Here is a 24,709-nt window from a genome sequence, read left to right on the forward strand (position 1 = left end):
GTCAAAGCAAAAGAGAAGCACGAGGGGACAGCAGCTGTGGAGTCCTTCATCGGTGACGTGATGAAGAAGGACAGAGCAGTGCTGGTCAGCCTGTGGGAGGCGCTGGCTGAAGAATTTGTGAGATGTCCGTCACCAAACCTGAAAGGAATTCTGGACAAGATGACCGAGCAGGGTGAGATATTGACTTTGTGTTATTAAAACTAGAGTGGGCTCTTCACTAATTTCTTTTTAGGCACACAGATTGAGGGTTTCACTACAATTGTGAGGTGTATGGCTGCTTCCTACTGACCTTCACATCTTCCTTAAAGCCTGCTGAGGTGACTCAAGGATGTGTCTTAGTAAACAGACTGGCAGTTGCAGATTTTATTTTTCTCCTCTAACTGTCCTCATATACTTCACACTTGTCAGGTGGTGTCCACTTTGTTTTTCTTAACTTCTCTGTGGATTACTGGACAGTTTCTTTTCTTGTGATTTGACTTCCTTTTTCTTGTTTTCTTGAACACATTTGTGTCAAGCTGCTAGTTTGTCTTCTCAGTGTCCAGGACAGCAAGATCAGCTTTTAGTCACAGATGATTGACTTCCATGCTCTTTCTATGCTTATGTGGAAAGAGTCACTTGTATGTCAGATGAGTTAATAAAAGGTGGAAAAGGTGAACACAGAAGAAAGGGACAAGTGACAGAGAAAGTGACAGAGGAGGGGAGAAGGGATTGAAGTTTCATGTGCTCCACCAACCTGAAGTACAGAATGTGTTATTTGGTCATTGTGTTCATGACCACAGCATTTTATTACTGTTTATTGCTTCTTTTTCTACACAGAACTTTTTGTTTTATGTATTTATCACTTATTTGGCATTTAATGCTCTTATTTTGGTCTCTTTTCAGTGTTATTGAGCTTATTCTGTGTTTCTATTCCTGTGTTAGCCTTTTGAATATTTGTGAAGCACCTTGTGAAAGGCACTGTAAAAATAACATGCGTTCTCATTATTATCATCATTCAGAATATTTTTTGGTTAGTCCTGTTGCTACTGCCTATATCGGGCCTAAGCCAAGACATGGGTCAGTCTTCTGTGCTGTGATACATGTCGATATTTTAGAGAATTATATTTGTGTTTCTGAAAGTCCTCACTATGTGATGTGTGTTTAAATTGGCTGTAGTCTTTCTGTTGATTGCTGTCTGTGTATTGCTTTAAATGTGATGTCTGTAGGCTTTTGTGTCGTGTTTGTGTGATAAGACCAGTGGTGGAGACAGCAATGAGCACAATGACCACCAGCAGTGTATTTGTGAGTTATGTGTGTTTTGTACAGCTGGGTCACAAATATCTGTCATTTTATTTGATGTGTCTACTGCTGTTATGTCTGCTCTGTTATGGTGGACAGTTTTGTCTGTCAGTCTAGTTCTGTCCCAATAAATTATTATTATTATTATTATTATTATTATTATTATTATTATTATTATTATTATTATCACCACCCACCTCTCAGAAACACAAAGGTATGCTGGTCCGTTCACCAAAGGTCAATCAGACCTCTCAGACTTTGAACTCCACTTGTTGTTCAGCTAAGGACTCATCTAAGAATGCAGCCATGCTGAGGAGTGCAATTTTCTTAATCTCTTTCATGCCTACTGTATACAGGAGTTTGTCCAGCTGGTCTTGAATCCCAGTCTTGATGGTTCCCAGTGTGCCTACGACTACCTGTGCCATTCTTGTTCTTGCGTTCCACATGTGTCTGATTTAGATCTCAAAGTCTTTATACTTGAGGATCTTCTCTGCATCCTTGCTCAGGATTTTGGTATCATCTGGGATCATCACATCGACGAAGATGCATGACTTGCTCTTCTTGTTTTGGAACACGATGTCCAGCCTGTTGGCTGTGATGGTGTAGTTTGCGGGAATGGTCTTACTGAACATGACAACATAGTCTCCTGCCTCACGTGTATGCTTGTATCACATGCCTGCCATCAGAAGACCCAGCTGTTGCCATAGTGCCCAGTGCAGGTACATATCGACCTTGTTGTGACATGTGGCTGGTGGTCTCGTTAGCTTCACTACACAGATGGCACCATAACATACTTCAGGTGCTGCCGTGGTGTAGCTGTGTTTATCCAAAACTAAGTGACTTAATTAGCATTCTGTTCTACAGATACAGCAAAGAAAGTTCTATTTCTGGGCAAATGTTTCACATTCTTGAAGTATTGGCAGTGCGCTGGTCGTTTTTAGAAAAGAGCGCAGGAGGCTTGTCAGGTTGTGTCTTCAGTAACAGCAAGTGATTGGGTGTGAGTGTCTCCAAATCATTTGGGTCGTTTGATGTCTTTGTGACGGGTCTGTTAGTGATGATTGAGTCAACTTCACATATCATTGTTTGGAGACTTTCATCATCGAGTGTTTGTTGGTTTAGTGTTGAGTTTAGAATCTTTCTTATGCTTCTGATTTGTCTCTCCCACGCTCCACCTTGATGAGAGGCTGATGGTGGATTGAAAATCCATTTGATTTCTTTCTTCATCCTACCGTTGCTGATTTTTTTCTTGGTCTAGATTTTTAATAGTGTCATGTATGTCTCTTTCTGCTCAAATAAAGTTTGCTCCATTATATGAACACATGGTTTTAACTTGTCCTCTTCAGCACATGAATCAGCGTATGGCATTGATACAAGAATCAGAGTCTAAGCTGTGTGCAGTCTCTATGTGTGCAGCTCTGGTTGTTAAACAAGTGAAGATCACTCTGTACCTCTTGACCAGACTTTGTCCTCTTTTAACTTGAAAGTGACCAAAATAATCGACTCCAACATTGGTGAAGGTGGTTGGTCAGGTACTAGGCGATCTTCTGGTAAATCTGCCATTTTTTGCTCACCTGCTTTCTCTTTGTATTTTCTGCATGTTGTGCACTTTGAAATGATTTTTCTGATAGTTGAGTTTGCTTGAGGTGTCCAGTATTTCTGGTGTAACTGTGCGAGCACATAGTTGCACCCACAATGTCCAATTTCTTTATGAATGTGCTGCAAAATAAGAGAAGCAACATGTGAATGCTTCTAAAGAATTGCAGAATGTTCAGCTTCTTCTGGCATTGCAGTTTTGTTGAGTCTTCCTCCATCTCTCAGTACTCCATCTTGTATGATTGGGTAAAATTTATAGATTTGACTGTTCTTTTTAACGCAAACATTTTTCTTTAAAGCCTTTAATTTTTCTGGAAATTCGTGTATTTGACTGAGGTGTATAAGCTCTGATTCAGCTTTAGCCGAGTGTTCTAAGATAAATCAGGCCTGGTTTTAAAGTCAGTTTATAACTTTTTCATGTGCTCTGCGTGTTTTTTATTCTTCTGAATTACCTTTAGATTGACTGACTTCAAGCTGAAATGTCTTTCTTTTATTTTTTAAGTGCTTCAGCCTCTCATGTTCTGAGTTTAATAAAAAAAACTTGGGCCTTGTGACCATGTGGTGTTTTTGAGAAAGTTATCTGTGTTTAGCCCTCTGGATGCTTGATCAGCCAGGTTAAGGGCAGATGTGACATGCCTCCATTGTGAAGGTCGTGAGTGATCTCTGATCACGGAGATTCTGTTGGCAACAAAGGTCTTGAATCGAGTACTTTCATTTGAAATGTATTTTAGCACTGTGATGATGTCAGTCCAAAATGTAAATTCTTGTAAGGGCATTTGAAGCTCACCTTTTAGCATTTTGTCCATTTTGTCTGCCACAACGGCAGCTATCAGCTCCAATCTTGGAACCGTGACCTGCTTCAATGACATTTAAGCTTGGGTTTCTAACTCATTGACAGCAACATGAAAATCAAATTTTTTTTTTTTTCTTTGGTTATATTCTTGAATAAAAGTGCATGCATTTATTTGATATTTGGACTAAAGTCTTCACACATTATACATTTCACATCATTATTAGTATAACATGGAAAAGGTTTCTATTTTAGCTATGTGTTCAGTAGTTCCTGTCATCCTACACTTACACAGATCTTTGTAGACACAGAACACACATGAAATGTATGTATTCCAAATAACGATATATTATTTACCTGATACAATTCTAGGCACCTTACTGCCAGATAAAGAGACCTGAGCTCTTAGAATTTTGAGACGGACTCCAACGGTAGGGGGGGGTATGCTTGGTTGCTAGCTGCTTGTAGGCACAGGAGGGTAAGGCGAATTTAAGCACAGTTACAACGCGTGCCAAAAGAAATCTCTCAGTCCAAAACTTCATTTTAAAATACTTAGTGAAAATTCAAAGCAACTAATCCACACAAGAATAGAATAAAAGGCAAAAAATTGGAAAAAATGTATCTTGTCTAAACTTAGCTTTTCTTGTCAAAGTTTAGTTGTTTCTATACTTAAAGATGCTTTACTTCTTCTCCTGTATGTTTTAAGCATACGGCACTGCACATTCAATAAAGTATGTTGTCATGTTACTTGGCACTTAAGGTGCTTAAGACACATAAGGCTTGATTTAAAACTGTGTACGTCTTACACATAGCAAGGCTGGTCACTAACTCAGTATAAGTTTAATGAACTTAAACTAAACTTCCATCCATCCATCCTCTTCCACTTATCCGAGGTCGGGTCGCGGGGGCAGCAGCTTGAGCAGAGATGCCCAGACTTCCCTCTCCCCAGCCACTTCTTGTAGCTCTTCCGGGAGAATCCCGAGGCGTTCCCAGGCCAGCCGGGAGACATAGTCCCTCCAGCGTCTCCTGGGTCTTCCCCGGGGCCTCTTCCCGGTTGGACGTGCCCGGAACACCTCATCAGGGAGGCGTCCAGGAGGCATCCTGATCAGATGCCCGAGCCACCTCATCTGACTCCTCTCGATGCGGAGGAGCAGCGGCTCTACTCTGAGCCCCTCCCGGATGACTGAGCTTCTCACCCTATCATTAAGGGAGAGCCCAGACACCCTGCGGAGGAAACTCATTTCAGCCGCTGGTATTCGCGATCTCGTTCTTTCGGTCACTACCCATAGTTCATGACCATAGGTGAGGGTAGGAACATAGATCGACTAGTAAATTGAAAGCTTTGCCTTACGGCTCAGCTCCCTTTTCACCACGACAGACTGATACAGAGCCTGCATCACTGCGGACGCTGCACCGATCCACCTGTTGATCTCCTGCTCCATTCTTCCCTCACTCATGAACAAGACTCCGAGATACTTGAACTCCTCCACTTGAGGCAGGATCTCGCTCCCAACCCTGAGAGGGCACTCCACTCTTTTCCGGCTGAGGACCATGGTCTCAGATTTGGAGGTGCTGATTCCCATCCCAGCCGCTTCACACTCGGTTGCGAACCGATCCAGAGAGAGCTGAAGAACACGGCCTGATGAAGCAAACAGGATAACATCATCTGCAAAAAGCAGTGACCCAATCCTGAGTCCACCAAACCGGACCATCTCAACACCCTGGCTGCGCCTAGAAATTCTGTCCATAACAGTTATGAACAGAATCGGTGACAAAGGGCAGCCCTGGCGGAGTCCAATTCTCACTGGAAACGGGTTTGACTTACTGCCAGCAATGCGGACCAAGCTCTGACACCGGTTGTACAGGGACCGAACAACCCTTATCAGGGGGTCCGGTACCCCATACTCCCGGAGTACCCCCCACAGGATTCCCCGAGGGACACGGTCGAACGCCTTTTCCAAGTCCACAAAACACATGTAGACTGGTTGGGCAAACTCCCATGCACCCTCCAGGACCCTGCTAAGGGTATAGAGCTGGTCCACTGTTCCGCGACCAGGACGAAAACCACACTGTTCCTCCTGAATCCGAGGCTCGACTATCCGACGGACCCTCCTCTCCAGGACCCCTGAATAGACTTTTCCAGGGAGGCTGAGGAGTGTGATCCCTCTGTAGTTGGAACACACCCTCCGGTCCCCTTTCTTAAAGAGAGGGACCACCACCCCGGTCTGCCAATCCAGAGGCACTGTCCTTGATGTCCGTGCAATGTTGCAGAGACGTGTCAACCAAGACAGCCCTACAACATCCAGAGCCTTGAGGAACTCTGGGCGTATCTCATCCACCCCCGGGGCCCTGCCACCAAGGAGTTTTTTGACCACCTCGGTGACCTCAGTCCCAGAGATGGGGGAGCCCACCTCTGAGTCCCCAGGCTCTGCTTCCTCATTGGAAGGCATGTTAGTGGGATTGAGGAGTCTTCGAAGTACTCCCCCCCACCGACCCACAACGTCCCGAGTCGAGGTTAGCAGCGCACCATCCCCACCATATACAGTGTTGACACTGCACTGCTTCCCCTTCCTGAGACGCCGGATGGTGGACCAGAATCTCCTCAAAGCCGTCCGAAAGTCGTTCTCCATGGCCTCCCCAAACTCCTCCTATGCCCGAGTTTTTGCCTCAGCAACCACCGAAGCAGCATTCCGCTTGGCCTGCCGGTACCTATTAGCTGCCTGCAGAGTCCCACAGGACAAAAGGGACCGGTAGGACTCCTTCTTCAGCTTGACAGCATCCCTCACCGCCGGTGTCCACCAACGGGTTCGGGGATTGCCGCCACGACAGGCACCGACCACCTTACAGCCACAGCTCCGGTCAACCGCCTCAACAATAGAGGCACGGAACATGGCCCATTCAGACTCAATGTCCCCCACCTCCCTCGGGACATGGTCAAAGTTCTGCCAGAGGTGGGAGTTGAAGCTACTTCTGACAGGGGGCTCTGCCAGACGTTCCCAGCAGACCCTCACAACACGTTTGGGCCTACCAGGCCTGACCGGCATCCTCCCCCACCATCGAAGCCCACTCACCACCAGGTGGTGATCAGTTGACAGCTCCGCCCCTCTCTTCACCCGAGTGTCCAAGACATGTGGCCGCAAGTCCGACGACATACGCACAAACAACAGTTAGGACCCGTCCCCCCACCCGAAGGCGGAGGGAGGCTACCCTCTCGTCCACCGGGGTAAACCCCAATGTACAGGCTCCAAGTCAGGGGGCAATAAGTATACCCACACCCGCTCGGCGCCTCTCACCGGGGGCAACTTCAGAGTGGTACAGAGTCCAGCCCCTCTCAAGGAGATTGGTTCCAGATGTTGAATAAAAAAAATACAAAGAACCTTCCATTTTTCAGTAGGGCACAGCAAAATCTGAAAAATGTGTACGTGACATTTAGCATGCACAGAATTTAGGTTTGTATAAGCAGTTCAAAGAATCTGGTTTCGTAAGAACATCTGTAACCGCACTTTGTTCTTTTTTCTGTTTTACCATAAGCTAAATCTATATACTTGTCTGTAACCTCTGTCTAAAAATTAACTTGTTTTTGCTGAATATCTGTAAAGTTTGCACGTAATCAGATGATATAAAAGAGCTGAACTCCTGCTCTTCAGGGCAATTGCCACTGACTCCAGTCTGGGTATGTATCAATAAAGAGAAGGCTTATGAACATTTTTTCTGGTGTGAGACTCTGACTCTTAATCACGGGTTAGTGATTTTTCTTCTTCCACAGTTTTCTGGCACCCCAGATGGGACCAAAGACGATCGGTTGACTCCTTCAACGGAATTCGGTCCGGTGATCTGACCTAGACGGCAGACTGTCTTTGAGCTCCGACAGCAGGAAAAATCAGTTCCGGCAAACTTTAGGACTGCCCTGCGCTGGTCGACTTCTGTGAAGGGAGTCTCCGGTCTCCTTTGGACGTCCCAGAGTACAGGTCTCCTTTTTACTACACCAGTCATAAATATCTAGACTGGGGTGAGTACCCCCGGGGGAACCGTTGGGTAATTTGGGAGTTTTTTAGGGGTATTTTTGGGTAATATTGAAAATTAAATAGAAACTGACTGACGGAATCTGGAAATAATCTACTCTAATAAAATAGTGTTAGGCGAAACAGAAAGATAGATTAGATATCCTTATCGGAATAAAATAAGGGAATAGTGACGGGACATTCGGTGCGTGGCACACCAGGAAGAGAGCCTGTTTCTATTAAACGGCGATAAGGCGTTAAGAGTGGGACAATAGTTTAACACAGGAAAAATAGACTCTTAAGAGGAAATAGAAATTAAAGTGTACACTGGAAAAGAGTAGATCTTCATAGAAGGAAAATGGGTTCTGTCAGTAGTAAAGAAAAAATAAAAAATAATGAACAATTCGGGGGGAGGGAAAAGGGGATGACATTGGAAGGATTATTTTTGGAGGATCAACAGACGCCGAAAAAGGGGTCGCCGAGGAAATTAGTTGAGAAAAGCACAGGTTGAGTGAGAAACAGGAAATTAGAAAAATATTATGTAGAAATGTACGAGGATGTTGTAACAAAGGTCCGTGTTATGTATGACAGATGGCAGTTGGTTATTAAAGCCTGTATTTATTATAAGGCAGTACAGAAATGAGCTATTAGCGGCAGAAGTTAAAACGAGAAAAGAAAAAGAGGAACTACTGCTGGCATTACAGAAAGTGCAGTTAGATTCGGGACCACAGTCCACAGGCAAACGAAGAAAAAATTACAAAGATGACCCTGCATATAATATGGCATCAGCCCCCCCCCACCTCCACGTCCAAATGCTCCTAATTTACAGGATGATCCCCCAGGAGCAGATTTTTTCGATCAGCAAGCTCAATATGACCCATCCACACATACTGATTCAGAAACAGATGATCCCAGTCCTATAAAATTGTCAGGGCCATCTATTTCTCAACGCACTAGAAGCCATACACAATCCCGACAGAATCCCACCCCCTTCCCGAAAGACAATAATTATTCCCCTTTCCGACCGCAAACCCCATTCCATCAGCCCCCTAATCAAAACACCACCTTTCAATCCCCCTTAAAGTCCCCCAAACCCCCAGGCCCCTTATTCGAATGCCCCCTGATTGAGATCCCAAACCCCCCCCGACATGATTCAATGCAACCTGCAGGAGCCAATAACCCCACTACTGTAATGGTACATCGTAACTGGGACATTCAAGAGCTGAAGGACATTGTGTCCGAATTGCCTGATCCCAAAGTCATCGGTGGGTTAAAAAAAAAAAAAACAACTTCATAGAACAATTGCAGCAGCTGTATCATATGTATAAGCCCAATGCCACAGAATGGACTCAGGTGCTGCGGAGAAAGCTTCTCACCACATGGGCAACTGTAAATCATGGACAACATAACGGAAACCTGTGGCAGTGGAACAAGGCGTTGCCTCAGGGCCGAAATGAAGGTCCCTTTATTACGCATTTTGAACATGTTAAAAATAACATTAAGGACAAGTATAAGAAAGGCACAGACTGGTCTCTTATCTCGGCTGCCAAACAGAAAAAGAAGGACGAGACAGTAGACGAATGGGCACATCGTGTTCAAGATTTAATAACAAATCACTCTGGCTTAGACAATCCAGACAATTGCAGTAAAGCTGCAGTTCCCCTTTTCGTGTCTGATCTGCGAAGTGACATTCAAAATAAAGTACGCAACTCCTGTATTGGATGGGAGGCTGCCGCGTTTGAGGAAGTACAATGTCACGCAGCGCATGCTGAACGACAGAGAAAGCAGAAAGAGTCAGACACCCAGACAAAGCTGATTGCAGCACAAATGAACTATTACACTGGTGGGGCCACTCCCAGCAGAAGTCCTGGACGTGGAGGATTTTTCCGGGGACAAGGGCGTGGACGGGGACGAGGTCGCGGATATATGTTACCTAATCCAAGTGGATCACCCACTCAGTTGCCTCCCCGTCCAGATCCAAACGCTACACCTTATGCTTGTTTCGGGTGTGGTTAAATGGGACACTTCCACTGCAATTGATTATTGACTTTAATGGTGAATGGCACTGAAACTGTTTTCCTCGTGGACACAGGAGCCACGCGCTCAACCCTTTCGTTGAAGGAGGTTCCTGCCTCTCAAGAGACTGTTACTGTGCTTACTGCTTCCGGACAACCACATGTTTTACTGGTTTCAAAGCCTCTTCGAGTTCAGCTGCATTCCAGTGGTTCCATTTTAACACACCGATTTCTTTTTAAATCAGCTCTGTCCAGTTAACCTTTTAGGAAGGGATCTCATGACAAAACTTTCTCTCTCTATTTCTATGACTGAAAAAGGCTTTTTCTGTTCAACCCCCAAGTTGTTGTGTCAAATCACCCCCCATCCTAAACCCTCCTTTGCAGCATGGACTTTAAATATTTCCCCACACACCATTCTCCTCAAAGCCCTACACTCTTTTCCCTCCTGTCTTTTTCCCCATTTTCAGGTCCCTGACACCTTACATTGCACTGCCCAATATTTTCCTACAGAAGTAGACACCCCCTGGCTAGAATCTTTCCTTACTTCAGGTACTTGCCCCGAAACCCTTCACATCCCTGTATTTTTATTTCATCCACAAAGACAGCTGCGTCTGTCCATCTCACATGCTCACAGAATATTTTCTATCTAGGCGGCTCAGTGCCTCATATTTCCTTAGCCAAATCACGCACTGTTAAATGGGTGGAACTAGGACCATGGGTAGAACAATGTCTTAATAGAACAGATTGGTTACCTGTTGCTCCAGGTATTTTTGATACTTCAGACCATTTGATAACTAAAGTGGTGCTTCAAACTGATTTTTTAGTAAATCGTGCTTTGTGCCGTTCTTCCTCTTTTGCTTTTTCATTGCAAACCACTTCCCCTTCTTGGTTATCTATGCTCCCTGATTCACTGTGGTCACAGGAAAAGAATGATTATGGAAGGATAGCCCATTGTGAGCCTCTGGTGATCTACACAAAATCCTCCTTCTGCCCGATATTTCTCTGTTATTGATTTGGCCAATGCTTTCTTTTCTGTTCCTGTCCATCCCGACTCTCAGTTTTGGTTTGCGTTTACTTTTCAAAATCGCCGTTGGACATGGACTGTCATGCCTCAGGGGTACACTGAGTCACCCTGTGTGTATGGCCAAGCGCTTGCACAAAACTTAGAGGGTTTCTGGCCAGAAGGGGGAAGCATACTCATACGATATGTAGATGACATTATGTTATGAGAATGGCCATAAAGTTTCTAAAGCTAAGCTGCAGTTAATTCAAACGACTGTAAAGTACCTAGGTCATGACATCACTTGTGGAACAAGAGCTCTCTCTAGCGATCGCATTAACACCATTCAAAATCTTCCCAGACCTGTCACAAAACAGCAGGTCATGTCTGTATTGGGCATTCTAGGCTACTGCAGACAGTGGGTTCTAAATTTTACTGAAAGAGCACAGCCGTTGCAACAATTGGCTAATACACCTGGCGTTCTTCTTTCGGGCCAGGTCCAATGGAATGAACAGGCTGAGAAGGCTCTCCGTGACTTACAAAACTGCTCTTCTTTCTGCGCCTGCGCTTGTTTCCCCTGATCATTCTCGTCCATTCACTTTGTTCATGGACGAAAAGCAGGAAGTCATGAATGCAGTATTAATGCAACTGCATAGACCGGTGGCCTATTTTCCTAAAAAAAAACTGGATCCAGTAGCCGCAGCGCTTCCTCCGTGACTTTGTGCTGTGGCTGCAACAACAGAAGCTGTATTAGCAAGCACGGATGTAGTTCTCATGAGCCCCCTTACAGTACAAGTACCTCACGCTGTACATTCCATATTAATACAGGCTAAAACCTCGCATCTCACCACTGCTAGGGCAATACACTATCAGAATGTACTTTGTACTTTGTCAAATGTTACAATAGAAAGATGCTCTACTTTAAATTCTGCCACCCTCCTTCCAACCGAAAATGAAGGTGAGCCACATAATTGTCATGATGAAATAGCAAAGGTTGTAAAACCTAGAGTAGACCTACAGGAAACACCCTTCGAAATTGGAGAAATAATTTTTGTGGATGGATGCTCTTTAAGATTAGAAAACGGAGCACCCTCGACCAGTTACGCAGTGGTCCAAGGGGACCGCCTGCTGGAAGCAAATCGAATTCCATCAAGCTTAAGTGCACAAGCAGCTGAACTCGTAGCACTCACTCGAGCATGTCAGCTGTCCGAAGGAAAGATCGTAACAATTTATACGGATTCCAGGTATGCTTTTGGAGTCTGCCATGATCATGGAGCACTATGGAAACTAAGGGGATTTAAGACCAGTACTGGCAAACCCATTCAACATCAGAAATTGATCGAATCTCTTTAGAAGCCATAACCAAACCATCGAAGCTAGCAATTGTTAAATGTCAAGCCCACACAGGAAAACAGGATCCTGTTAGCAAAGGAAATGAATTAGCTGACCACTTTGCTAAAAAGGCTGCATATAATAACACACCAATTTCTTTATTCCAACAGAGAAATGACCAGGGCCCTGATAACCAAATTATTTCTTTACAGAGTGCAGCCACGGACATCGAAAAAAGAAAATGGTCCAAAGAAGGATCCCTTTCTGATGGAGTCTGGACTCATAAACACACTAACAAACCTTTTCTCCCAAAAGCCTCTTTCCCAGGAATGGCAAAAATAGCTCATGGTCTCGATCACGCAGGTAGAGATGCCATGGTTCGAGATGTAGAAAAACATTGGGAAGCTGTAGGTTTCTCTACATATGCAGAGCAACTTTGCAGACGCTGTGCATTATGTCAGAAGTTTAATGTAGGAAAGGGCACCCAGGTAAGTCCCGCCGTTACCCCTAACTCAATGTGTCCGTTTGAACATCTCCAAATGGATTTCATTGAACTAACACCGTCTAAAGGTTACCGTTATTGTCTAGTAATTGTTGATGTGTTCTCCCGATGGGTAGAAGCTTTCCCTTCAAAACACAATGATGCCAAAACAGTACCTAAAGCACTAATTAAAGAGATTATTCCAAGATGGGGTATCCCTCAAAAGTTACAAACAGATAATGGCACTCACTTTGTGAATTCCATTATAAATGAATTAACTACCTGGCTTCAAATCAATATGCACTATTATTGTAAATACCATCCCCAAAGCGGAGGCATCGTAGAACGATGCAATGGCACCTTAAAAGCTAAGCTCGCAAAAATTTGTGAACAAACTAATTTATCATGGCTGGATGCACTACCCTTGGCTTTAATGGGATTTAGAGGACGGACACACCGACAATTGGGACTATCGCCATTTGAAATTCTGACCGGACGTCCCATGCCCGTTGGCATGGTTATAGGTAATGTGAGTTTGCATACTGTGGACTATGATCTTCTCTCTAGTCTTGCAGGTCTCCGAACCTCGTTGAAGGAACTCCACCAGCAGGTTAATCAGGCCTGGAGGACCAGCCCACCTTCTAAGGATTCACCAATTCCCTTGGGCATCTGGATCCTGGTTCGAGACACTCGGAGGAAACACTGGCATCAGCCTAGGTGGAGAGGACCGTTCCAAGTTCTTCTGTCCACGCCACACGCTGTGAAAGTTGAAGGATTGCCCGCCTGGATTCACGCTTCACACTGCAAAAGATGGCATCCCTAACATTCATACTCATTTTGATTACAGTTTTACTGTTCTTCCTTCCATTATCCATTTTACGAGTGACATTGACTTTCCAGGTGGGGAAGACTGCCTCATTCCAGGTTGACTTTTGTGTAATTGTCCCCTGTAGTGGCAAACAAGAACAATGGGAAGAGTTTGACAAAATATGTCTGTGTGAGCTACCCTTATTATGACTCTGATTCAAGTTTTGATTCATCTGACTCTGAATGTGCCTTCTGGAGTGATGTATTTGCAAATACAGGACCACACGACTGGGGTTATGAACCCTGGCAGGCCATACAGTATGGCCTAAGACTCGATTTTCTATTATAAAAGGACACGCCCCTCATGACTGTGCTGAGAACCATTGTAACCCTTTGATTATTACTTTAAAAGATCCCTCTTTGCATGATTCAGGAACTTATGTTTTAGCTGCATACGCAAGTGGTTCTGATCCACTAGGACTTTTTCAAATTAAGGTTACTAATAATTCCCATGCTACTAAAACTTGCCAGCTTTCTCTTACCCTTTCTCCTGATTCACAACAGATTTCTTTTAAAATAATGAATGTTTCTACTCTTTCATCCACCTTTTCTACTGTGTCCAAATATTTCACTGCTTCCATGGCTAAGGCTTATATGTTACATGAGGAACGTACTCTTTTCTTTCAAGCTGAAACCGCCTCTCTTTAAACACAGATTCTTTTTCTGCTCAAAAGGGTCGAGTGTTGAATAAAAAAAATACAAAGAACCTTCCATTTTTCAGTAGGGCACAGCAAAATCTGAAAAATGTGTACGTGACATTTAGCATGCACAGAATTTAGGTTTGTATAAGCAGTTCAAAGAATCTGGTTTCGTAAGAACATCTGTAACCGCACTTTGTTCTTTTTTTCTGTTTTACCATAAGCTAAATCTATATACTTGTCTGTAACCTCTGTCTAAAAATTAACTTGTTTTTGCTGAATATCTGTAAAGTTTGCACGTAATCAGATGATATAAAAGAGCTGAACTCCTGCTCTTCAGGGCAATTGCCACTGACTCCAGTCTGGGTATGTATCAATAAAGAGAAGGCTTATGAACATTTTTTCTGGTGTGAGACTCTGACTCTTAATCACGGGTTAGTGATTTTTCTTCTTCCACACAGAGTCCAAGCTGTGCGTCGAGGTGAGTCCGACTATATCTAGCTGGAACCTCTCAACCTCACGCACTAGCTCAGGCTCCTTCACCTTCAGAGAGGTGACATTCCATGTCCCAAGAGCCAGCTTCTGTAGCCGAGGATCGGACCGCCAAGGTCCCCGCCTTCGGCCACCACCCAATCACACTGCACCCGACCTCCTTGGCCCCTCCCATAGGTGGTGAGCCCATGGGAAGTAAACCAAACTTATGAAACTTAAAACTTAAATGCAAACTTAAACTCTACTGTAAAAGCACAAACTCCATTATGCAAATTAAGCATGCTAAATGTAAAATGAATCATTTCAATTTATTGCTGTTTAATGAAGCAGACATGGTTTATTCACAGGTCTGTCCAGTGTGCAAGTCTTGGTCTGCACAAACTCTTCTTACTGCACCTTTCCATCTGGCATTGTCTTTATGACTCGACTTTTTAATTACCCAGGAGTTACTGGGTGCTGATTTATCTACAATGAGAACAACGGCACCAGGTTCTAAGTTTCTTCATGTTGTGAGCTATTTTTGACATACTTACTTTTTTATCTTTTCCAAAACAAATCAGAGAGGTACTGTACTTGTTTCCATCGCCTTCGGCCATACTGGTCATTTTCTGAAAAAAGTCCTGGGGGAAGGCTGGGTTTTGTCTTGAGTAGTAACATGTGATTTGGTGTCAGTGGCTTCAGGTTATTCGGATCATCTTATACCTTTGTGAGGGGTCTTTTGTTTAGGATGTATTCTGCTTCACACATTATTGTGTGGAGACGTTCATTATCTAGACTTTGTTGGTTAAGTACTGAGTTTAGGACATTGCTTATGCTTCTGATTTGTCTTTCCCAGACACCGCCTTGGTGGGAGGCCATTGGTGGATTAAATATGCAATTGATTTCATTCTTCATCATGGCATTGCACATTTTTTCTTCGTCAAGAGTTTTAGCTGCTTCTCGTAGCTCTCTTTCCACTCCAATAAAATTTGTTCCATTATCTGAGTGCATGATTTTAACTTGCCCTCTTCTACAGATAAATCGGCATAAGGCATTGATACAAGAATCAGTGTCCAAAGTATATGCCATTTCTAAACATACTGCTCTAGTTGTAAGTGAAAATTACCCCATACCTCTTCACAAGGCTTCGCCTTCTTTTTACCTGGAAGGGTTCAAAATAATCAACTCCAATGCTGGTAAAGGGTGGTTGGTCAGGGAGTAGACGATCCTCTGTTAAATCTGCCATCTTTTGCTCTCCTATTTGTGCATTGTATCTTCTCCATGTAGTACACTTGAAATAATCTTTCTAATAGCTGAATTGGCTTGTGGGATCCAATATTTCTGACGTAACTGTGCTAGCATGTAGTTACGTCCACAATGTTCCTGCTGTTTGTGAAAGTGTCACATAATGAGAGTAGCGACATGTGAATTCTTATGAATGACTGCAGGGTGTTTTGCCTCTTCTGGCATAGCTTATTTGCTGAGTCTTCCTCTAACCTTTAGGATTCCTTCTTGCAGTACTGGGTCCAGTTTGATGATTTTACTACTTTTCTTTACATGCTTTTTTTTTGTGTAAGGCTTTAACCTCCTCTGGGTAAGCTTGTAGTTGACTGAGGCGAATAAATTCATTTTCTGCTTTTGTCAAGTCTTTCAGAGACAGTGGCTTCAGCCTCATTGATGATTTGTATTCCTTCATATGTTTTGTGATTAGTGTTTTTTGTCTTTCTGGGTTGTGTCCAGATTGACTAACCGTACATAGGAATGCCTTTCTCTCTTCTTTCAGACGCAGTAGCACTTCTTTGAACCTAAGGAACCACACTACCCATTGGGATTAATAAAGTATCTATCTATCTATCTATCTATCTATCTATCTATCTATCTATCTATCTATCTATCTATCTATCTATCTATCTCTCTATCTATCTATCTATCTATCTATCTATCTATCTATCTATATCTATCTATCTATCTATCTATCTATCTACTGCTTCCTTTAAATTGAACCATTTTGAGTAGTACTCCATTAGTCTTTTTACTGATTCAGTTTTTTCTGAAATCCACAAGTAGCTGCAAATTGTCCATCCATTTTTTCCATTGTCAGACATACTTAACCTCCACTTCTTGATCCCACACTTATTTCTCTTTACACAGTTCTCTTAAAATAAGCTCAGCAGGCAAATTAACTGGTGCTAAGAATCCAAGTGGGTCATATATATATTGAGCTGACCACTGACAGAATACCACGTCTTGTAGCAGGCTTATCTGGCAGCTTTACCTGAAACTTGAAACTGCCAGTCTGTGTGCACCATTGGACACCTAAGGCTCTTTCAACTGGTAACAAATCATGGCTTAAGTCCAAGTCCTTTTGATCTATTGTTCTGTCTTCTTCAGGAATAGATGTTGAGAGTGCTCTGCTATTACATATCCATGTTGTAAGATAAAATCCTCCCTTTAACAACAGGACTTGAAGATCTTTAGCCAATTTTATGGCTTGTTTTTCTGTAGCATCTGACTTTAAACAGTCATCAACATAGAGATTATTTAACACAGTGCTGACTGTTTCCTCTGGAGCTGTGTCTCTGGCATCCTCTGCTGTTCTTCGTAAAGCATAAGAGGCACAACTGGGTGATGAAGTAGCTTCAAAAAGGTGCACTGCCATTTTGTACTCCTCTAGTCCATTGCTTAGATTACCTTCAGGCCATCACAGGAAACGAAGAAGATCAGTGTCTTCATCTGGAACTTTCACTTGATAGAACATTGATTTAATGTCTGCAATGAGAGCTATTGGCTCCTCTCTGAATCTTGTAAGAACTCCAATGAGTGTGTTAGTCAAGTCAGGTCCTTTCAGCAACTGTTCATTTAGAGAGAAGCCTTGGTAAGTGGCTGTACAGTCAAAAACCACTCTGATCTTATTTTTCTTTGGATGATATACTCCATGGTGAGGGATGTACCACACTCTCTCCCTTTCAAGGGTCAGCTGTTCAGTGGATAACTTAATCACATATCTTTTGTCTAAAATGTCTTTCATGAAAACTTTGCATGTTGTTCTGCAATGCAATGAGTATTTGGCACTCTAAGTGTCTCATCTTTGAAGAGCAGATTAATGCAATAGTGTCCATCCACTAGTCTGGCAGAATCTGAAGTTATGCACATGAATTTAATGTCCTCCTGTGACATTTCCTCCTTCACCTCACAGCTGCGCTATGGAAAGTCTATATTGTATTTCTGGAGTAACATTTGTTCTACCTCCATTATTGACACACGATTGACTGAAAAACTTTGCAGTCTTTCATTGTCTGTCCCCTTTATTAGGATGTGTGGAAGCCGGCCTGGACACAGACAGGCGGACACCGATGGTTCACCCAACACACGTTTATTAATCATATTTACAATGCACTCAAACCCCCAAAAGTCCCCAAAGTCCAGGCCAACTTGAATGCCTCACTTCTTCAGGCCGCCTCCTTGCCTCTCCTCCAAGACCTTGTCTACTCGTCCTCCCGACTCCAGCCCCCAAATGGAGGGAGGCGGCCCCTTTTATAATCACCCGGATGTGCTCCAGGTGCTTCCCAGCAATCTTCCACTGGCACTCCCCAGTGTGACGTAAGTGCCGGCTGCGCAACGGGAAGCACTCCGGGTGTCCCAGCTCCTCTTCCCCCCAGCACTTCCAGATGTGGTGGAAGTGCTGAGGTCCACGGCTCCAAAGGCATTGGGGCACCCCCTGGCGGTGACCACGGGCCCCTACAGGGTTGGGCTTCAAAGCTCTATACCCGTGGTCCCCATAGGTACCAGGGCAGTCACCCCCATGTGGTCTGTGGAAGGCGTAAGCCCTCTTCCGGTCCTCTGGGGCGTCCCGGCCAGGTCGCCCCCCCCCAGCCACCTGTGACAGTGCCCCACTGCCAGCGAACACACATCGGTCGGAGTGACTCATCCCGCAAGGGCAGCTCATCCCTTACTGCTTGTCCAGGGTTCCGGTCCTGCAATACATACAGAAACAGGGGCGGAGACGCTGCCTGGACACCATGACCTGGTGTCCTGACATGCCTTACACAGGCAGCGCTCCCCCCTCCTACCGGCACCCTGGGACTTGCCTTTTCGGCACCCCTTCCGAGGTTTTCGTGCCCCTTTGGTTGGAGCCACTCACACCTCCGTAGCCTCCGCCAGCTGTGGCGCCGTCCCATTGCCAGCGAAGAGTCCTCTGGTGAAGCGGCCCGTCCCACGAGGGCAGGTCCCCAACAAAGCAGGTCCTACTGCTCGTCCAGGGTCCTGTCCTGTAACCAAAACAAAAAGAGGGGCAGAGTCGCTGCCTGGACACCACCACCTGGCGTCCCTCCGTGCCGCGCACTGGCAGTGCTCGTCCCTCTGACCAGCATCCCACCACTTGCCTTTTTGGCACCCCCTCCACGGATTCTGTTCCCGTCTGATCGAAACCGACGGGTCCACTCACACTTTCGTCTCCTCCGCTGACTCTGGGGCTTCCCTCTGCCTCTGCAGAGAGCGGCCATTCTCCGGACGTGAGCTTCCTGCCTCACATCCTCCCTTACCGGAGGAACTGCCATTCACCCCTTAATTCTTCCCTTTCCTCTGGGATGTCAAAACGGTTTGGGTCTGTGCATGGGAAACGCATAGATCCTGTCCCGTTTGCATCCCCACAGAACGGCATGGGACCGCCGCAGGCTCGGGGTGTAGGGCGCTAGGACCTGGGGCACTCATCAGCCCCTGTCCTGCTGGCCCTCTCGATTATCCTCCCCTTGCCACACGCATGGCCCTCAGCGCCACCTCCACTGTTGGAGTCCCCTCTACTTGATTCCGTTCATGTATCTTGCTGGCCCTTTCGGTGAAATTTCCCTTATGCTTTACAGGGTCGGCTCTACTCACCGTCCCCGCCATGCGACTCCGGCCAAAGGATCCAGCATCGCGTTGTTCCGTCTATGCACGTAGTGCCCGCACCGATGCAGTCGCTTTTCTCTCCAGCTGTTGTAACTCCACACGGAGAGCATGAAGCATCTATGGAAGCGGCCCTGCAGGCTGAAGGCAGGCCTCCAGCTCACGCAGTGCCGCTGGCAAGCACAAAAAGGCAGTCGGCGATTGACTCACCTGGCTGTCAGACGTGTTTGCCGACTGCTTCCTGAGGGGCCTCTCTGGCCTAATCAGGTCCTTCCCCGACACGAGACAGACATTCCTTGGTCCTGCCTCCATCCAATCATCGGCGGGCACACAAGACACACCGTCCAATCCCGTGCCTGTCTCGGGGAGGGACTTCCGGTCCACGGCCATCTTGTCTTCCTTCTTCCTGGTTTGGCGGCAAGCTCTTGTTGTTTTGAGTTGCAGCGTCTCCTCCTTCGCAGCGTCTCCTGCGGCCTGTCACCGACACGGATCCGGGCAGCCCCTGCCTCCTAAACACAAAGCACATGCGGCCCCCCAGGGCTGGTTGCCGGCAAGCAGGAAACTTTCCTCCTGGGTCCCGTCTGTCCGAGGAAACGTCCTCGGCGTGGCCTCGCTAGGCGACATGCTGTCCCGGGTGCCTCTTGCGACGGCACGCTCGTAGGAGCCCGCTGCACTCTCGCACCGTCCGTTGTCTTTCTCACGAACCAGAGGAACACAGCCCTTCTGCGGACCGGTAACTTGCGGACAAGTTAACAAAATGTATTGTTACCAACCATGAATGAGTACAGATATGCTGATTAGAAACCAATATTGTCAGACATGTAATCTCCAAGTCAGGTAAATACAAACATCCTCCAAGGAAGGAGCAGGTCTGTTATCACAACTTTGTATTGTTTGTATACTCAATCAGCCAAAACTACAAAGCGGTGACTCCTTTGCAAGACAGCCATGACAACAATCAGTAACGGGTTTACCCAGGAAATCAAAAAAATGTCCCCCTCTGACACACGCAAGGCTTGATTTAAAACTGTGTGCCCTCTATGCCTTACACATGGCAAGGCAGGTCACAAACTGAGTATAATGTGTAGTCAAAGAGGCTAGAAATAATTAGAATATACCAATTCAATTCAACTTATGTCGGTTGTAAGAACCTCCCATAGACTATGCACTAATATATAGGCAAACATTTAATATACCTTAAATAACTAGCAAATGGTTCTTACACTGCTTGTGCTGATCGACACATTTGCAAAACAAAAGACGCTAATGGAGAGGTGCGAAGGAATTTAAGGTAGCCTGGGATTATGAGTTTTTTCATAGGCTTCAGGGATTCTACTGTTAAAAGTAATTTTGTTAAAAGTGCTAAAGTAATCCACAGATCTCACTGTGTCAGGTACAGTCTTAGAGCTTGGAGATGCAATGGCCGAAGGCCTCCATCAATTCTAACCAGCAGGCTGCTTCTTACCAATCAGTAGGACCTGATATCCTTGGGAGAGACAAGAAGGGCTGTGAAGACATTTAAAAAAAACAACAAAAGAATTGTTCTTGACTCCGTTGTTAAAGAAAAAGGCAGCCAATATAGAGACTTGAGCACAGGAAAATGTGGTCCCTCATCTCAGAGCAGGTGATGAGTCTGGTAGCACCAATGTGCATTTTCCACAATGGTCAACAGAGGGGCATCACAACAGTCAGGCCTACAAGACACATCTCGATGATATCCAGGAAGACAGCTATATCCTCCAATGTCTTCCCTGAGTTCACACCATTCATTGAGGATTGCAGAGACTATGCTGACAGCTTCAATCTCAGGGTGGGAGCCAACCCTGGAATGTCAGGACCACGGTAACAATTTGTTTCTAGTGTTTGTTTATGGACCTAACACATTATTCATTTTTATGAATGAGTCCTCTTGTTTTTTTTTTTTTGCTATTTCAATGAAGCCATCTCGCTCCTAACTTTTTTATGGACACCTTGAATTGCTATTTACATGATGAACATACTAGGTAATGCTGGATATTGTGATGGTTTCATTACTTAAGAGGGCGCATTTCACTGAAGTTTACAAATTAAATGAAGGAATTTATAAGAGATGATTACGTAAACAAATACATTTGTCTCAGAATCTCAATTTGATTTACTGTATTTTGAATTTTTCAGTTTGAATTTCTTGATTCTCGTTGTACTTTACTGATTGATCTAACATTGAGTGTACTGACCTTCTCAAACTGTGTTGTCTGTTCTGCTAAGCTCCAAAGAATGACAGATGTCTGACTTTCTAACTGTTGTAAAATGAAACACCATGAGACCAAAAAAAGATTTTGGGCAGCCTCTCCATATTCAGTGGAACCTCAGTTGACGAACATCTCTGAACACGTACAAATCGGGTTATGACCAAAAAGTTTGCCAAACTTTTGCATCTGTTCACGACCACACACTCGGTATATGAACAAGCCAGTTTCCCTTTCGGATTGTGCGTGACGATGATTTCCGCACATGTTCAGTCTCTCCCAGTGCATTCCCTGTGCAGCAAGCAAGAGAGAGAGAGAGAGAGAGAGCGAGCAAGCGAACGAGAGAGAGACAGACACACACACACACGCGCGCGCATGAGAGAGAAAGAGAGAGAGACACACACACACACGCAAGCGCGCGTGTGAGAGATAGAGGGCTGGCTGCATACGCCCGAGAAGGCAGTTAAAGAATGCAGTGGGCTTGTTTTTAAAGAGACTGATTTAACCATTGTTTTAACCTTGTTGTATTTAATGAAGACTTTTTCTATTGGATGTTAACCTCCACTTCACTTCTGTTTACAGCGATCGGTTCGTAGCGTGCATTGTTGCAATGTTACTTTTCTTGGTTGTTTATTAAATTACGGATTTTTCAAAGGGTTCATTTTTTTCCCTGTGCTTAAAACTCATTAAAAAAAAAGTGTTTTTAGCGAGCGGTTCATAACGCTATAGCGCGAACTCTTGCAATGTTAGTTTTCTCTGTTGTTCAAGGTTTTCTCAGTGTTATTCAATGTTTTTACATTTAGTTTACTATTACGCTGTGCATTCTATGGTATAATTAACTATATTTGTGCTTAAAAATCTTTAAAAAAATATATATTTACATACAGTTCGTACGGTCTGAAACGGATTAATTGTATTTACATACAATCCTATGGTGGAAATTACTTCGGGTCACGACCAAATTGGGTTACAACCAGAGTTTTGGAATGAATTACGGTCGTGACCCGAGGTTCCACTGTACTTGAAACTTGGCTGAAACAATAGCCAAGTAGGAAATGAAGGTCTTTAAAGACAAGAGTCCAATACAGACCTGACAAACAGGAGGATTATGGTGGTTTTTAAGGTTGGTCAGGGGAAGTGATGCCATTAGAGTCGGAAGTGGTGTCCTCAGTTCCAGGCAGAATTTCCCATTTTTGGTCTGCAGGGATAAAAGAGAAAGGATTAGTTTACTCTGCCATCCCCTGGCCCGGCGTAGAATTTCCTTCTTTTAAGCCCTTTAGCTGCCTCTCATGTGAACGTGTGTGACACTATACAAATTGTCCAAGCTTCTCAGCTGTCCTCAAACACAATATGGACAGAGCAGCAATCCACTACAAACCCCAGCCACATGGAATCAGTTTTGCGTCTGTAATTAATTTAATCTGCACATCATTAGGATGTGGTAAAAAACCTGGAGCACCCAGAGAAAAACCAACAAAAACGCTGAGAAGATGCACAGACTCCACAAAGACAGTGGATATGGCTTGGAATATGCAGGCAGACTCCAAAAGATTCTCCAAGATTCTTTAAGGGTGTAAAGCACCTTTGGAAACTGCTGATACTTGTGTTAATCCCCTTTGCATTTATTCCTCTCTCCCCAGGACCAGGCCTCTTGATGGAGATCCAGGCCAGTGCCCAGTTGCCTTTCCTTGAGCCTCATATTTAAGGTAGGTGGTCCTTGTATTTCTGGTCTGTTGCCCCTCCACTCCTGTACTCATTCAGCTTACATGTTCTCATTTTGACTTTCAGATCTCAGTAAGACACACAGAGCGGCTGTGTCTGAATCTATGGGACCTCTGGATGATCAGCCTGCATCTGGAGATCCACTCACTAGCACCGTGGGCCTTGTGACTCAATACACAGAGCTAATGGTCATCAAACAGGACATTGAAGATGAACTGGCGAAGGCTGGGAAGACTGAGGAAAGACTTGAGGAGGAGGGAGCAACAAAGAACTGTGAGCGAATCTGGACTGAGCAGCTGTTTAGGAGAAATCCTGACAGTGCAATTCCTTCCAAAATCATAGTGGTCAGTGGGGTGGAAGGAATAGGGAAGACCACCATGGTACAGAAGATCATGTCTGAATGGGCCAGTGGGACTCTGTACCAGAGGTTTGCATTTGTCTTCCTGTTTAAATTCAGGGAGCTCAACCTCCTGGACAATGAAGCACATATGTCTCTGGCCACGCTGATTGAAAGGCACTATAAACATCTCACGCATGACAAACTAATAGAAATCCTGCAGAAACCTGAATCTCTTCTCTTTATACTTGATGGACTGGAGGAATACAAACACAAACTGGACTTCACAGACAGTCAGCTCTGCTTAGACCCAGATGATGAGGTGCCTGTCCACATCCTTGTCACCAGTCTAGTCAGTCAGACATTTCTGAAAGGCAACTCTGTTCTGATAACAAGCAGACCACAAGCTCTGGAGTATCTGGTTATAGAGAGAGTTGATAGATTTGTAGAAATTGTAGGATTCTTCCCTGAACAAAGACTGATGTACTTTAAGAAGTTCTTTGGTGATGCTGATGTGGGCACCAGGGCTTTTCAGTACATTGAGAAGAACACCATCCTGTACTCCATGTGCTTCAACCCTTCATATTGCTGGATTATCTGCTCTGCACTGAAGAGTCACTTCACGAAACTTGAAGAAGATCAAGTAGCTGCCCCCAGAACTGTCACGGAGACCTTTGTAATGTTTCTTCACAATATCTTGACCAATCACAGGCAAGAAAGCAGGGAAAAAGAGGGATTCTGATCAGTCTGGGAAAGATGGCTTATTATGGAGTGGAAAACAGGATTCATATGTTTAATGAGAAGCAAGAGATGTCCACCTTTAGTCTTCAGCCAGTGCTGTCCTCTTCATTCCTATTGGGGTTCCTGCAGAAACAAAGCTCGCTGGGGCACACAACATACACTTTCTACCACCTCACTCTACAGGAGTTCATGGCTGCCTGTTCCTTTTACCTCAATTCATCAAGAGATGTTGAGGGGCTGCTGAAGAAGTTGGACTCATGTAAAGATGGCCGATTTGAGATTGTCACTCTATTCCTGGCAGGACTGGCTTGGTGTTCTGTGCTTAAAACAG

The 24,709-nt window shown here is 44.7% G+C and overlaps 1 protein-coding gene across 1 annotated transcript; it reads left to right on the plus strand.

Moving 5' to 3' along the window:
- On the plus strand, positions 1 to 24,379 carry LOC114645008 (NACHT, LRR and PYD domains-containing protein 3-like). Its single transcript, XM_051926445.1, has 3 exons — positions 1 to 172; positions 23,219 to 23,284; positions 23,367 to 24,379. Exon 3 carries the CDS (start codon positions 23,405 to 23,407, stop codon positions 24,377 to 24,379), a length of 975 nt encoding a protein of 324 aa, XP_051782405.1. The 5' UTR covers positions 1 to 172; positions 23,219 to 23,284; positions 23,367 to 23,404.
- Positions 24,380 to 24,709: the final 330 nt, after the last annotated feature.

This window comes from Erpetoichthys calabaricus, chromosome 4, assembly GCF_900747795.2.
Source record: "Erpetoichthys calabaricus chromosome 4, fErpCal1.3, whole genome shotgun sequence".
Classification (NCBI taxonomy): domain Eukaryota; kingdom Metazoa; phylum Chordata; class Cladistia; order Polypteriformes; family Polypteridae; genus Erpetoichthys; species Erpetoichthys calabaricus.